The following is a 13167-nucleotide window of genomic DNA, read 5'->3' as shown; positions in this document are numbered from 1 at the left end:
TTGTTGTATAATTAATGAAATAAAAAAAAAACATTTTAAATTAACTTGTCTTACTTTTATTATCATGACACTGTAATTGATGTTTAGATGCTACTGTATTTCCACTAATAAGTAATCCTTCCTGGTTATGTTGCTTTAACAAGGTCTGTTGGTGTATCAAGTAGTTATATTGCTATATTACCAAAGAGTAAAGTATGAAGTTATATTCTAGTACTACTTAGTTCAACTCAAAGACCTGAATAGTGATCAAAACCTTAAAACTATCTGAAAATATTTTTGTCAAACGTGGAACCACTCATCTAGTTTTCCGATTTTTTCATCAACATCTTTTTGATGATTTTCTTTGCACGGAATGTTCGTTGTCTCATTCGGTTGCGACTTTGCTTGATTGCCAATACTATCTGCTCGCTCAATTCTTCCATGGTCAGGCCGTCCGATTTAAAGGCATCTGTAAAGAGAAAAGCATTTTTTGGTTAGTTGGATAATAAGTGCAATATATTGTGGTGACAGGTTATTGAAAAACTATGCTCATTTTTCTTTAAGGGTCTAAGCAAAGTCAATGAGCCTGAAATCGCGTCAGATTTAAAATTGATATTCCATCTGAATTCTTATCGATCCAATCGACTCTACAATAATGTTATTTTCTTCTTCTCGATGTATTCATAAGTTAAGTTTGAAATCAGATCTTTTGTTCGTTGAAAATTTGTTATTTCCGATGTATCGCAAATTGAACGTGATATTGAAATTCGAGCTTTGGCTCCGTAAGGCAGCTTCCGGACAATCATCAGCGGTTACTACGGGAAACGGAGTTATCGAAGTTCCTGGGGATGACGCTAGCTGCAGATCGGGGGTCTTCCAGCATCCGACGACAGGCAAGTACAATCAAGTTTTCGTTTCTCCGACGTCTGATGCCGATCCACTTTTCAGTATCCTGCGCTCGACAAATCTACGTGCTGATTCCCTTATATGACTTACCTCTGGGAATCCGGAACGCGCCGCAGAGAGTCTCAAAGGAGCTCTCAACTTCTACGACTCAGTCAAGCCTCTTGCCTTCTCTGGCTCATCACAGTCGATCCGGTCCTACTGTCGGAAGCGGGGAGAGGGTCGTCCAACAACTTGAATACTTACTATGTCTGAAACTTGATTATGCATATGTACAACATGTGATATGTTTAGTTCGGAAAAGGTATTGGAGGGTAACCGCCCCTTCGGTGGGGTTTGATCCCACGACCCCAGTTCGCATGACAGGTGCTTTCCCTACTAAGCTACGAAGGACCTCCGTCGTCCACCGCAGCTTAGCGGGTACTGATGAAACCAAATTCACCAGGTACCAGCAGATCTCTCGCAATACATTTTCAGAACTAACTCTCTCAAATGTATTTGTCTGAAAATGTATTTCGAGAGATCGGCTGGTACCTGGTGATGGGAATTTGGTTTCATCAGTACCCGCTAAGCTGCGGTGGACGACGGAGGTCCTTCGTAGCTTAGTAGGGAAAGCACCTGTCATGCGAACTGGGGTCGTGGGATCAAACCCCACCGAAGGGGCGGTTACCCTCCAATACCTTTTCCGAACTAAATCCATCACATGTTGTACATATGCATAATCAAGTTTCAGACATAGTAATTAATTTCCACACAGGGTGGCTCAATACCCGGCATATAGGCAATTAACTTTGAATGTGCTGAACTTGAATACGTCGAAGAACATGATTATCCGTCAATTCAACCGAGATATGATATCGCACACCTTGCCTCTACATCCAGTACGCTCCCGGGACGCACTCATGCCGCAAGTTCTGAGGAAACCCCTAATCCTCCCAACTAAGTCGTGCCATTCCTGCCAGCGACCAGCAGACGTCCCGGTCCTGTGCTTGGATCAGGAAATGGGGTCTTCCGAACTCCTTATGTCGGCAAGTACTCTCAGTCAATGAATTCTTCTCTGCCTGATAGTGTTCCGATTTGCAGTGCTTCATCCGCTCCTCGCCACATGCAGTCCGACATATCCATCTACTACCAGAACGCTGGAGGAATTAACGGCCTACTGGACGAATATCAACTAGCTGTTCTGAATCAGAACTACAACGTCATAGTGTTTACTGAAACCTGGCTTGATTCTCGAACTACGTTTTTGGAGCTGGCTACGAAGTTTTTCGCTGTGATCGCAACACGGAGAATAGCAGAAAAACTACCGGAGGTGGCGTACTTGTTGCAGTTAACTCCAGCTTGAAAGCAAAAATGGTTGAGGATGTTTCTTGGAACACCGTTGAGCAAGTATGGGTTGCTATTCAGCTTGGTGACAGGCAACTATTCCTCTGTGCTGTGTACATTCCTCCGGATCGGACTCGCGACTTGGATCGCATTGACACACACTGCCGATCTGTATCTTGTGCTTCAGATATGGCCGCGCCTTGAGATGAGGTTGTGATTTTGGGCGACTTCAACCTTACGAGCATTACATGGACTCCTATTCACAGCGGCTTCTTCCGTCCGGATCTTGAAAGCTCCACGTTCCACGCAGGTGCCGTTAAACTTCTGGATAACTACAGTATCGCAACGCTATCTCAAATCAATGGCAATTAACGAGAATAATCGCTCTCTGGACATCTGCTTCGTTAGTGGTCGTACCACGGCACCTTCCATCTCTTTGGCTCCTGCACCCTTAGTTAAGGATGTTGCTCATCACCGCCCTCTAGTGATTGTCGTCGAAGATAATGTTATGCGTGATTTCTTCAACCCCCCAGCCGATGGTGTCGTACGATTTCCACAAGGCGGACCATCGCAGTATTACTTGAGTGCTATCAAATTTGGATTGGGAACACATTCTCGATCCAGTGGACATTAATTCTGCTGCAGAAACTTTTTCTCACATCATGGTGTACATCATCGACAGGCATGTCCCAAAAAAGTCCGTTCGATCAGACTATCGGATTCCATGGATGACGAATGCTCTCCGGTCGCTGAAAAGGTGCTGCACTCAGAAGTTTCACGAAGCACCGTACGTTGCCACTCAAATTCCACTATGTCAGATTCAACAACGAGTATAAGCGGATCAGTCGTTATCATTTCCTACCCGAGCAAAGTCGGTTAACAAAGTGAGAACAAATTGATATTAAGCTCTGCTGTTGAAATTATATTGAAAACAAAATTTGATGTCAATTGTTAGTTAATACAAATTGATATCGAAACATGTTTTCAATATGCATTCCTCAGTTACCATAATTATAGCAGCTTTACATCAAATTATGCTGTCGATTATCTAAAATGTGTTTTACGAAGATTAAAAGCAATCTGCAAACAAAATATGCTGTTGTTGTTATGAATACTCATAAAAATAATCTAATTGAATACTCATTTTCTTATCAAATCAAAAATCTCATGATATCAAATTTAGTAATCATGTTGATTTCATTGATAGCAAAATGGGTTTTCAGTATGATTTCACAGTGTAAAAATATGCTCTCATTTCTGCTGTGTTAACCGTTAATCCATACAAAACGAGATCAACTGAAGTAATCAAATAATTGACATCATGACAGCAAATTTTGATTTCAATTTGATTTCAAACTTTGCTCGGGTACGCTACCAAAGAGGGATACAGCGACGACTAAGATCTCACCCAAAGTCCTTTTGGAGCTACGTAAATGAACATCGCAAAGAGACTGGATTTCCATCGTCCACGGTATTCAATAATGAATCTTCAAGCACCCAACAAGGTATATGCAACCCGTTCTCAGTTAAATTTGCCAGTGTGTTTGAAGACGAACAATCACCTGTTGATGTTGTGACCACCGCTGCCAGCAACGTCCCATTAGCGAATCATTAGCTCGGTGATATCAAGGTGAATGTCGAAGCCATCTCAAGAGCGATGTCTAAGCATAAGACATCATCTAAGCCTGATCCTGACGATGTTCCATCGATGATTCTCAAAAAGAATATTACCTGTCTGCTCGAACCCCTTCTTCTGTTATTCCAACTATCTCTATCCAGCGGCACATTCCCATCTCGCTGGAAGACTGCAGATATGTTTCCGGTCTACCAAAAAAGGAGCAAGCGTGAGCAAGCGCGCGCACTCAAACGGACGTGATTCACACGGATCTTTCTGTAGCATTCGATAGCTGAACCATAAAATTGCAATCGCCAAGCTTGACAGACTTGGAGTCGGTGGAAATCTTCTCGATTGCTTTCGATCATATCTGACCGGACGCCAGCTTGTGGTTGCTTTAGGCAATTGTCGCTCAGATAGTTTCCGCCCTTCGTCTGGTATACCGCAGGGCAGCCACTTGGGGCCATTGATTTTCCTGCTTTTACTTCAACGATGTTCACCATGCAATCGATGGACCACGGCTATCCTTTGCGGACGATCTGAAAATATTTCTTCGCATCTGCTCAATAGCCGATTGGGAATCCCTCCAAAACCAGATCACTGTGTTTTCCAACTGGTGTACTCTGAACCGACTTGTGGTCAATCCGGCGAAATGTTCAGTACACGCTAAAAATGAACTACTCAAAATTGAGTCGAATCTGACTCATTTTCATTAAAAACGGGACAACTCAAAATTTGAGTAAAAGATACTACTTCAATAAAATGATGATTTCGCGAAAGTTAAGCTTGGCCTTCCATCAATTTTTAATACGACAGATGCGAATCAAGTTTATCTATCTATCTAAGTGCATTTTACGACAAACAGACTCCTAGTTTAAGTGCAATCATCATTTTATTGAAGTAGTATCTTTTACTCAAATTTTGAGTTGTCCCGTTTTTAATGAAAATGAGTCGGATTCGACTCAATTTTGAGTAGTTCATTTTTAGCGTGTAATTACTTTTCACGAAAGAAGGAGCCGATCCGGTTTAGTTACTCTCTTCTCGACACGACCATCAACCGAGTGCATTACGTGAAAGATTTGGGAGTTCTTCTGGATTCGCAACTTACATTTACCCAGCACATATCATTTGTCGTCGATAAAGCGGCCAGAACGCTTGGCTTTGTGTTCAGGGTGGCGAATAATTTCACCGACGTACATTGCTTGGAGGCTTTCGACTTTCGAGTCAAGTACGAGATACTGAAGACGGCCTTACTGTTGAGGTCGAAATACGTATCTGTCAAGGTACAATTAAGTGGTGGAATTCAATGGGATTGTACAAACTCGTCTTATGACAAGTGAAGACATTCCACTAAAAATCTCAAAATAATTTTCTTCACAGAAACAAATTATGTGGTTGAGGTAGACACCGAGATAAGTGGAAGTGATCCAACGGAAATATTTTCCATTCCCGATTCTATGGTAGAACGGGAAAAGCTGGCGGAGACAATGAGCTTTAAAAATAAGACCGATCGCATCTGGTTGGTAAAGAAATGAGTAGTGGGCTACATATACCACGGTCCAAAAATGAAAGCGGAACAGGAAAAAAGACAACTGCATTTCACGACGGTCGAATCTGTTAACTTTGGGCCAGTCTATTATATGTTGTCGATGTATATAATCCGTGACCAGCCCTGTGAATGTATGTTAATAATAAAGCTATGTCCATTTAGAATCCGGAATCATTTATTGTATTGCAGCTGCACGGAAAGTGACCGCTGCAAGAATGCTTTTACAGCGGCTTGTCTACCTAGGCGCCCACTTGCTGTGGTATAAATTTCACGATGTTTCGTGCGGCGAGTCAAAAATTATTCCAGATGGAAGCCGAAAGGAGAGTTAAAAAATCTGCACACCCACGTTGATAACCCTGCTCATCGACGATGGAACCTACGTCAAAATGGATTTCGGACAGCTTCCTAGCCAAAAATTCTACATGAAGACGGTGCGAGAAGTAGTTCCTGCGAAGTTTAAGTTTGCTTTTTGGACAAACTTGCAAAAAAACAGATGATTTTGGCAAGAGATATGCAGCTGTTGGACAAAGACCTAAGTGTTTGTGACGAATAAGACGATGGACTCGAAGTTGTACAAGGAGGAATGTCTCAAAAACCGCGGTCTACATTCCATAAAGCCCATAAAGGTCCCGTGAAGTTTTGGCCAGATATGGCGAGTTTCCACTACAGCTGGGAAGTCATCCAGTGGCACCGCGATAATAGCGAAGATTTCATCGATAAAAACATAAATCCACGCAACTGTCCACAGCTCCGGCATATCGATACATTTTGGACAGTAATGAAGCGGAAGCTTAAGAAAAGTGGAAAAACAGCTCGGGACGCGACTCAGATGCCCAAAATGTGGAACAAATGTACCAAGGAAGTTGACTCCGGAGGTGTGCAACTTTTGATGAGAGGAAGAAAGAAGAAGGTGCGAATTTTCACTAGAAACAAGAAAAAAAGATTTGTATCAATATTTTTTCCTTAAAGTACAGTGAATTACACTTGTTTTGATGTATTAACCTTATTTGTACGTCAATCCGTTACCGAAATACAGATGATTTTATTATTCTGGATTCTAAATGGACATAGCTTTAGTAATAAATGACCACCATGTAGAGAGTAACCGCTTGTGTTTACTTCCACTGTTCACTCAGGGTGGCCACTCTAGCCGACAAAATAAATTCCCGGGTTTTTCCCGGTTTTCCCGGTAGGTTTTCCAAAATTTTCCCGGAAAAACCTGATAATGTTTTGAGCACTTTAGTCCATGTTACGTGAAAAATGTATTTTATTTGAACGAAGAGAATAGTTTCTTGGTATGCATATACAATGTTCAGCATCTTTTGTAAGTATCGATTAAGTTATTTTATAATAAGCATTGCGCTCTAACTTTCCAACAGACTGCTGCAAAAGACTTTAAGTTCTAACTGCTGTTTCGTCCAAAAACCTTTTTGAGGTATTGATTGTGGTCTAGAACCTATGTGGCTAGCTCTGAGGTAGCCTCTATCCATCTCTGGCCATGCTCTATGAAAATAACAAAAACTGCACATGTAGGAAGAAATATAAAAATATTTCTACATGGTTTATTGATGAGTCATTTAACCATTTTTATCTAAATAATGTTCATATGCCTAATTGTCTCTCTGCCTTCTCGCATTGATAGTCAAACAGTACCAACAGCCTGTTTGCTTTACCAGTCTTTTGCTGTAAAAAGGCAAGCGAGGACTTCATTTTCAATCAACCTTAAGCTAGAGCTTCTTGAGCTTTATTGACTGACCATGACTGATCATGATCAGTTCAGCTGTTCTTGCGCAAAGAACAACAGATGTTTTGCTAGGGAAGGGGAGGAATTGATGTTGTATTCACTGAAAACCGAATATACCTCTGCAATTGCCACCAGTTCATGCGGAATTTTATAGATTTTTTTGGGTGAGGTTGGCGGGCAGAGGTTCGTCTTGGTCCACGAGTTGCCAGTGTGGTAGGAGAAAGCTACTGATGAAATTCTAATTGGATATAGGAAGCTAGCATTCCGATCATTTTGAATTCTAGTAGTTACTACTAAAATAGTCAATTTGAAGATGTAGGATAGAAATGGAAACGGTATGGAAGTCCATTTCCTGTTCTAGCGATTGTAGACAGTGCTAGTGTGTTGTCCAAGATTGGTGAGATTTTACGCGTTTTGTATTCGTGTAAATTGCAAAAAAAAAGGAAAATAATCGTGGTAAGTAGTTAAGTGTAAAATGTCCCTGCTCCCATGAACCTTACGAACGCAGCCAACACTACACTGTCCCATGAAAGGACGACAGTGATACCGCTACTCACCACCAGGGACGCCTAGAAAGACATCGAATGGGCGGCCATGGGGGTGGCGAATTGGGTGGTCAGCATGTGGCGGAATTCATGGGCGACAACGGGTCAACGGTCAGAGGCTTGGGGTCAACGGTCACAAGAACGACAAATCATTAGCCTGGTGATTGTCGAAAGGAAAGGTTGAATTGAGAGGCTGAAAAAGTTATTAAGCTAGCAGAGAAAAGTTAGAGAAATTGGAAAATTGAAGAAGTTGGTAGAAGAGAAAGTTAAAAGGAGTTAGTGTAAAAGACTGGACATCTAGGACCTCGCGGTTTTTGTTTTAAAAACCCCCTTGTGGTTTCCCATAAACGCCATTCTGGGAAAGCCGTTACACAACCCGATACCTGCTTTAGTGATGTGTGTCGACCTAGTGCTCCAAAAACCCAAGATAATATAAATTTATAATAATATAAATTAAATTCCCGGTAACATGTTCAAATTCCCGGGTTTTTCCCGGATTTCTCCTGGTGATTTCAAATTCCCGTGTTTTTCCCGGTTTTCCCGGATTCCCGGATGAGTGGCCACCCTGGTTCACGTCCGAAATACCCCGCCGGGAGTGTAGATCTGTTCCGCTGGGTACGGTGGGAAGCCTCCGTGACAACTTCCCACAGGTTATGGGCCTAGTTTAGGTGGAAGAAACCGTTAAAATCGGCGTGGAAGTTCCTCGAAAATCGGCCGCGGAATGTGAAAAAGTTTGCCGTTCGGCAGAAGCAAATTTGTTTTGCTCGTTTTCTGCCTTGGGATGGCCAATTTCTGAGTGGTGCAGTGATTCGCGACAATCGTTTGGGTCTGTATGAAACCATTCTGGTTGGACTGGTGGGCTGTTAGTTCAGTATTTTTCATGTTCTGTGAACTAATAATCAGAGTGCCATTTTGTGTCACGATTGTTGTAGCTGTAGCCTATTGGTAGTGGTGATCGATAGTGACTCTGCCGTTCTTGTGCCTGCCGTCGGTGTGTAGGTACGTGCTGTACTTTCGGTTGTGTTTTGATCGAGTACAGGGTGCGCTAAAATTAGCGAAAGAAAATAGAAATGGCAGAGAAAGTTCTGATCGCATCTTTGAACAACAAGAACTATCAAACGTATAAAATAAAGATCGAAATGTTGTTAATTAGAGTCGATCTGTGGCACACAGTGAGTGATCTGAAACTGAAGCCAGTGACGGCAAAGTGGTCGAAAGACGATCAAAAGGCCAAGGCAACAATAATTTTGAATGTCGAGGACAATCAGTTGCCTTTGGTAAAAGATGCCAAATCGGCGGTCGATGTGTGGAGAAAATTGAAAAACTACCACGAAAAAGCTACAGTTACGTCGCGAGTGTCACTACTGAAGAAATTGTGTAGCCTGAACTATGACGAAGGTGCTGATATGGAACAGCACCTGTTCCGGATCGAAGAGTTATTCGACCGATTTTCGTGCGCGGGACAGAAGATAGAAGCTTCGTTGCAAGTGGCAATGATTTACCAAAGCCTACCAGAGTCGTATAATGGATTGGTGACTGCTCTGGAGAGCCGACCAGGTGCAGACCAGACGGTTGAATTCGCAGCGGAGGACCGAGAAACAAAATGAAGGGTCCAGTGAGTGAGAAGACCGTGCGCTTAAAGCGCAGAACAGAGGCTAGGGGAGAGTAAAGGACCGCATTTGCTATGGATGCCGAAAACCGGGACACATCCGGATAAATTGCCAGGTGCTGTGAAGGGAGAATGTGCTTCAGGCGAAGACGGCAGCAAAGAAGAATTCCCGAATATGTTTTGGCGTAGGAGGAGACCGGCAGCAGGGGAGCTGGTACGTGGACAGTGGCTGCTCCAGCCACATGACCAGCGACCGGAAGTTCTTTAGCGAGATTGACGAGAGCGTAAAGCTGGATGTTACGTTGGCGAATGGTTCCGCCGTGAAATCCGCCGGTGTTGGTGAAGGCTCGCTAAAATGTGTGGATGGTTACGGCAGATTGAACGAAGTTTTAGTGCGAGATGTGCTGTATGTCCCGGAACTGGACAGTGCACTTATTTCTGTTCTGTTAGCACAGAATGGACTTAAAGTGAACTTGGTGGAGTCTAAGTGCAAAATTATCAATAACAGAGGAAAAGTAGAAGCCGTTGAAGAACTTCGTGGGGACCTGTATGCTGTGCAAATATCGAAGAGCTTGAAGACAAGTGCCAAGGGAGAAGAAAAGCGAAAGTTTTCAGTAGGACTGGATCGGGTCCGAGCAAGGGATCCACGCTGGAACTCCGATGTTGTGGAAAATGGCAAGAGAGCAAGGAAGTGCATAGCCAAGCTGGTGTCAGGCGTTTCTTCGAGGAGGAGACGAAGGACGTGAACAAATTTTATGACTGTGTGGAAAACTTTATTAAGGAATGGAATACTAAGAAAGAAATCCGATGCTGAGTGCCGGAATCGGTTGACAAAGCCGAAGCGGTGAATAAAACGGCCCAGGAACTGGTAATGTAGATAGTAGATCGAGAAGTGCCCATGTAGAACTATGTGTTGACTTTGTTTTTGTAAAACTTTGTGAGAACTACGTGATGATAAACCTCGAGGAGGAGTGTTGACTTTGGGCCAGTCTACTATATGTTGTCCATGTTTATAATCCGTGACCTGCCCTGTGAATGTATGTTGAATGTATGTAAATAATATGTAGTTATAAATGACCACCGCGAAGAGAGTAACCGCTTGTGTTTACTTCCACTCTTCGCGTCCAAAATACCCCGCCGGTAGTGTAGATCGGTTCCGCTGTGCACCGTGGGAAGCCTCCGTGACAACTTCCCACAGAATCAGATTGCTCACCACCGAATAAGACTTCATGTTGGAATCCTTCAGAAACATCTTCTGAATTAGGTTTTTTTTATTAAACAACTGAGCCAGACTTTTGAAACTTTTTAAGGAATATCTGATGAAATGATATGCAAATGCTAATATCATCTTTCAAACTTAGACGTACATGTTCATGATATAATTAGAGGCGAAAATATAGATTTGTTAGTTCCGTTAGGATACGGCAGGCATGAAGAATGTTTTATAGAAGTCGATTTGAAAGCGAGCGGAGGACAATATTTGTGATGGTATAAATCTCACGACCTTCCTTCTGCCAAGCTCCTATATGAAGAGGAAGGCAAGAGTATCAGTGTGGAAGCTTACGGGAGCTTGGCCAACGTTTTCTCATCTCCGTGTCTCCAATCGTCCGTTATCGGTTGCGGAGCAGTACCTTGGCTACGTGCTTCCAGAGCTGCAACGCTTTCACGGAGAACAACCATTCTTGGAATCGTTTCGGGAAGTTAAAAATCTTCACTCTTCAATTTTTTGATCAGAACCTTTCCGCTAGGCCCATAACCAGTTCGAGGTTCTAGCGAAAAGAATAAATTCTCGCTTAACTTTTCAAAAGGACCTAGGTAACATTTTTTCATGAATTAATTTGAATAGCGCAAACAACAGAGCAACATGAAAGCTTTTGATTGCAGTTCTTGTGTATGTTTTGTGCTCAAGCCTTCATGAACAATAAAAAATGAACGAAAAAAATAACAATTGTAAAACAATTCAAGATAGGGAATGAACAAAAAAAATACTCACCCAAGAAACAATTGCTGAATATGTCATAACCCTTCATAGCAATTTTGCACCTTCCAAGCACATGCACTCCATGGTAGTTGTAATCGTCAAGAGCTTCGTCGGAAAAAATACACTGCATGTAATTGGCAATGTGATAATTTTTCGGTTTGCGACTCAAAAGCGCAACCTGCAAAGTATAAGTATAATGTTACTCTTCTAGTACTGCATCCTTCCGCTAGACATACATATTCCTGGCGAATGTCTTTTCTATTCGTTACAGCTTGTTCCAAGCGCTCCAAATCACTTCCACTGGTGATCGGGAATACGAATCCGCCTCGTATGCGACTCACTCGAACCGGTGACGGTGCCGTGTTCCGTGGTTTGGGCGTTCTCGGCTGAGCAACCGTTGGCTTCTCCTGAATCTTGTAGCTCCCCTCTTCGGTACAAACAACATAGTAGTCATCGTCGGCCGATATTTGTTCCGAGTCGTTATCTGCAATTGCGTAGAATGGAACAATTAGTTGGTTACTATGTCTGAAACTTGATTAAGCATATGTACAACATGTGATAGATTTAGTTCGGAAAAGGTATTGGAGGGTAACCGCCCCTTCGGTGGGGTTTGATCCCACGACCCCAGTTCGCATGACAGGTGCTTTCCCTACTAAGCTACGAAGGACCTCCGTCGTCCACCGCAGCTTAGCGGGTACTGATGAAACCAAATTCCCAGCACCAGGTACCAGCCGATCTCTCGCAATACATTTTCAGAACTAACTCTCTCAAATGTATTTTTGTACACAATGTCAACCAAGTAGGATGAGTATTTAATATTGTCCGGCTCCTACACACTTGCTTCATCAGCAACGGCGCTCAATGAAGTAGGGTTGTGTGAGGTTGTGCCAGTTTGGTCTTCAGATCCCAACACGACCACACAAGCGAAGAGAGATCGCCACTCGAGATCAGTACATTCAAAGTTAATTGCCTATATGCCGGGTATTAAGCCACCCGGAGTGGAAACTAATTACTATGTCTGAAACTTGATTATGCATATGTACAACATGTGATAGATTTAGTTCGGAAAAGGTATTGGAGGGTAGGAGTGTAGGGTAGGGTGTGTAGGAGCCGGACAATATTAAATACTCATCCTACTTGGTTGACATAGTGTACAAAAATACATTTGAGAGAGTTAGTTCTGAAAATGTATTGCGAGAGATCGGCTGGTACCTGGTGCTGGGAATTTGGTTTCATCAGTACCCGCTAAGCTGCGGTGGACGACGGAGGTCCTTCGTAGCTTAGTAGGGAAAGCACCTGTCATGCGAACTGGGGTCTTGGAACAAACCCCACCGAAGGGGCGGTTACCCTCCAATATCTTTTCCGAACTAAATCTATCACATGTTGTACATATGCATAATCAAGTTTCAGACATAGTAATTAATTTCCACTCCGGGTGGCTTAATACCCGGCATATAGGCAATTAACTTTGAATGTACCGAATTAGTTGGTGTTATGAGCAGTACAAAGACGATTCATGGGAAACAAGGCTGATTTTTGCCGTTCTCTTATTTTTCGAATGTATTCAAGTACATATACGTCACACATTTGTTTTCTATTTCTTAACACACTTGAATAATTGTTAAAGTTCAACGATTTTTGCCAACAACTTTCAGTTTGGCCACCTTCAGAATTTTAATATCACTATTCTTGAAGTTGAATTTGCTATCGTGGTTGTGGTCCTCGCGGAACGAGTACGCATATCCCGGTTCCCCGCGAAGAGTACTGATGCGACTTTTGCATCTGCCAAAAAAAATAATAATCCAGATTAGTTCGATAGTTTAATTCACGGCTCCGCATATGAAAAGCAAATACATACCCAGATCGTTGACGCGAACAATGCCAAATTATGATGCGCTCCCGTATCTGGGAACGAG

General features: G+C 42.7%; 1 protein-coding gene across 1 annotated transcript; it reads right to left on the bottom strand.

The window, feature by feature from the left end:
• Positions 1–33: 33 nt before the first annotated feature.
• On the bottom strand, positions 34–12838 carry LOC134205946 (uncharacterized). Its single transcript, XM_062681649.1, has 4 exons — positions 12792–12838; positions 11488–11776; positions 11264–11429; positions 34–448 (listed from the first exon to the last, which is right to left on the bottom strand). The coding sequence occupies exons 1-4, from the start codon at positions 12836–12838 to the stop codon at positions 300–302; spliced, it is 651 nt and encodes a 216-aa protein (XP_062537633.1). The 3' UTR covers positions 34–299.
• Positions 12839–13167: the final 329 nt, after the last annotated feature.

This window comes from Armigeres subalbatus, chromosome 1 (genome assembly GCF_024139115.2).
Source record: "Armigeres subalbatus isolate Guangzhou_Male chromosome 1, GZ_Asu_2, whole genome shotgun sequence".
Lineage (NCBI taxonomy): Eukaryota > Metazoa > Arthropoda > Insecta > Diptera > Culicidae > Armigeres > Armigeres subalbatus.
Note: the sequence above shows the minus strand (reverse complement) of the source record. Positions and strands in the feature narration are given on the sequence as shown.

What these genes read in the sequence shown, in the direction of transcription:
- LOC134205946 (XM_062681649.1), bottom strand. Translation starts at nt 12,838, where the DNA reads ATGTGTGACGTATATGTACTTGAATACATTCGAAAAATAAGAGAACG. An exon ending in AAGACATTCGCCAGGAATAT is followed by an intron (nt 11,430 to 11,487) that starts GTATGTCTAGCG and finishes TATACTTTGCAG; the next exon opens with GTTGCGCTTTTGAGTCGCAA. An exon ending in ATTCAGCAATTGTTTCTTGG is followed by an intron (nt 449 to 11,263) that starts GTGAGTATTTTT and finishes TTCTCTTTACAG; the next exon opens with ATGCCTTTAAATCGGACGGC.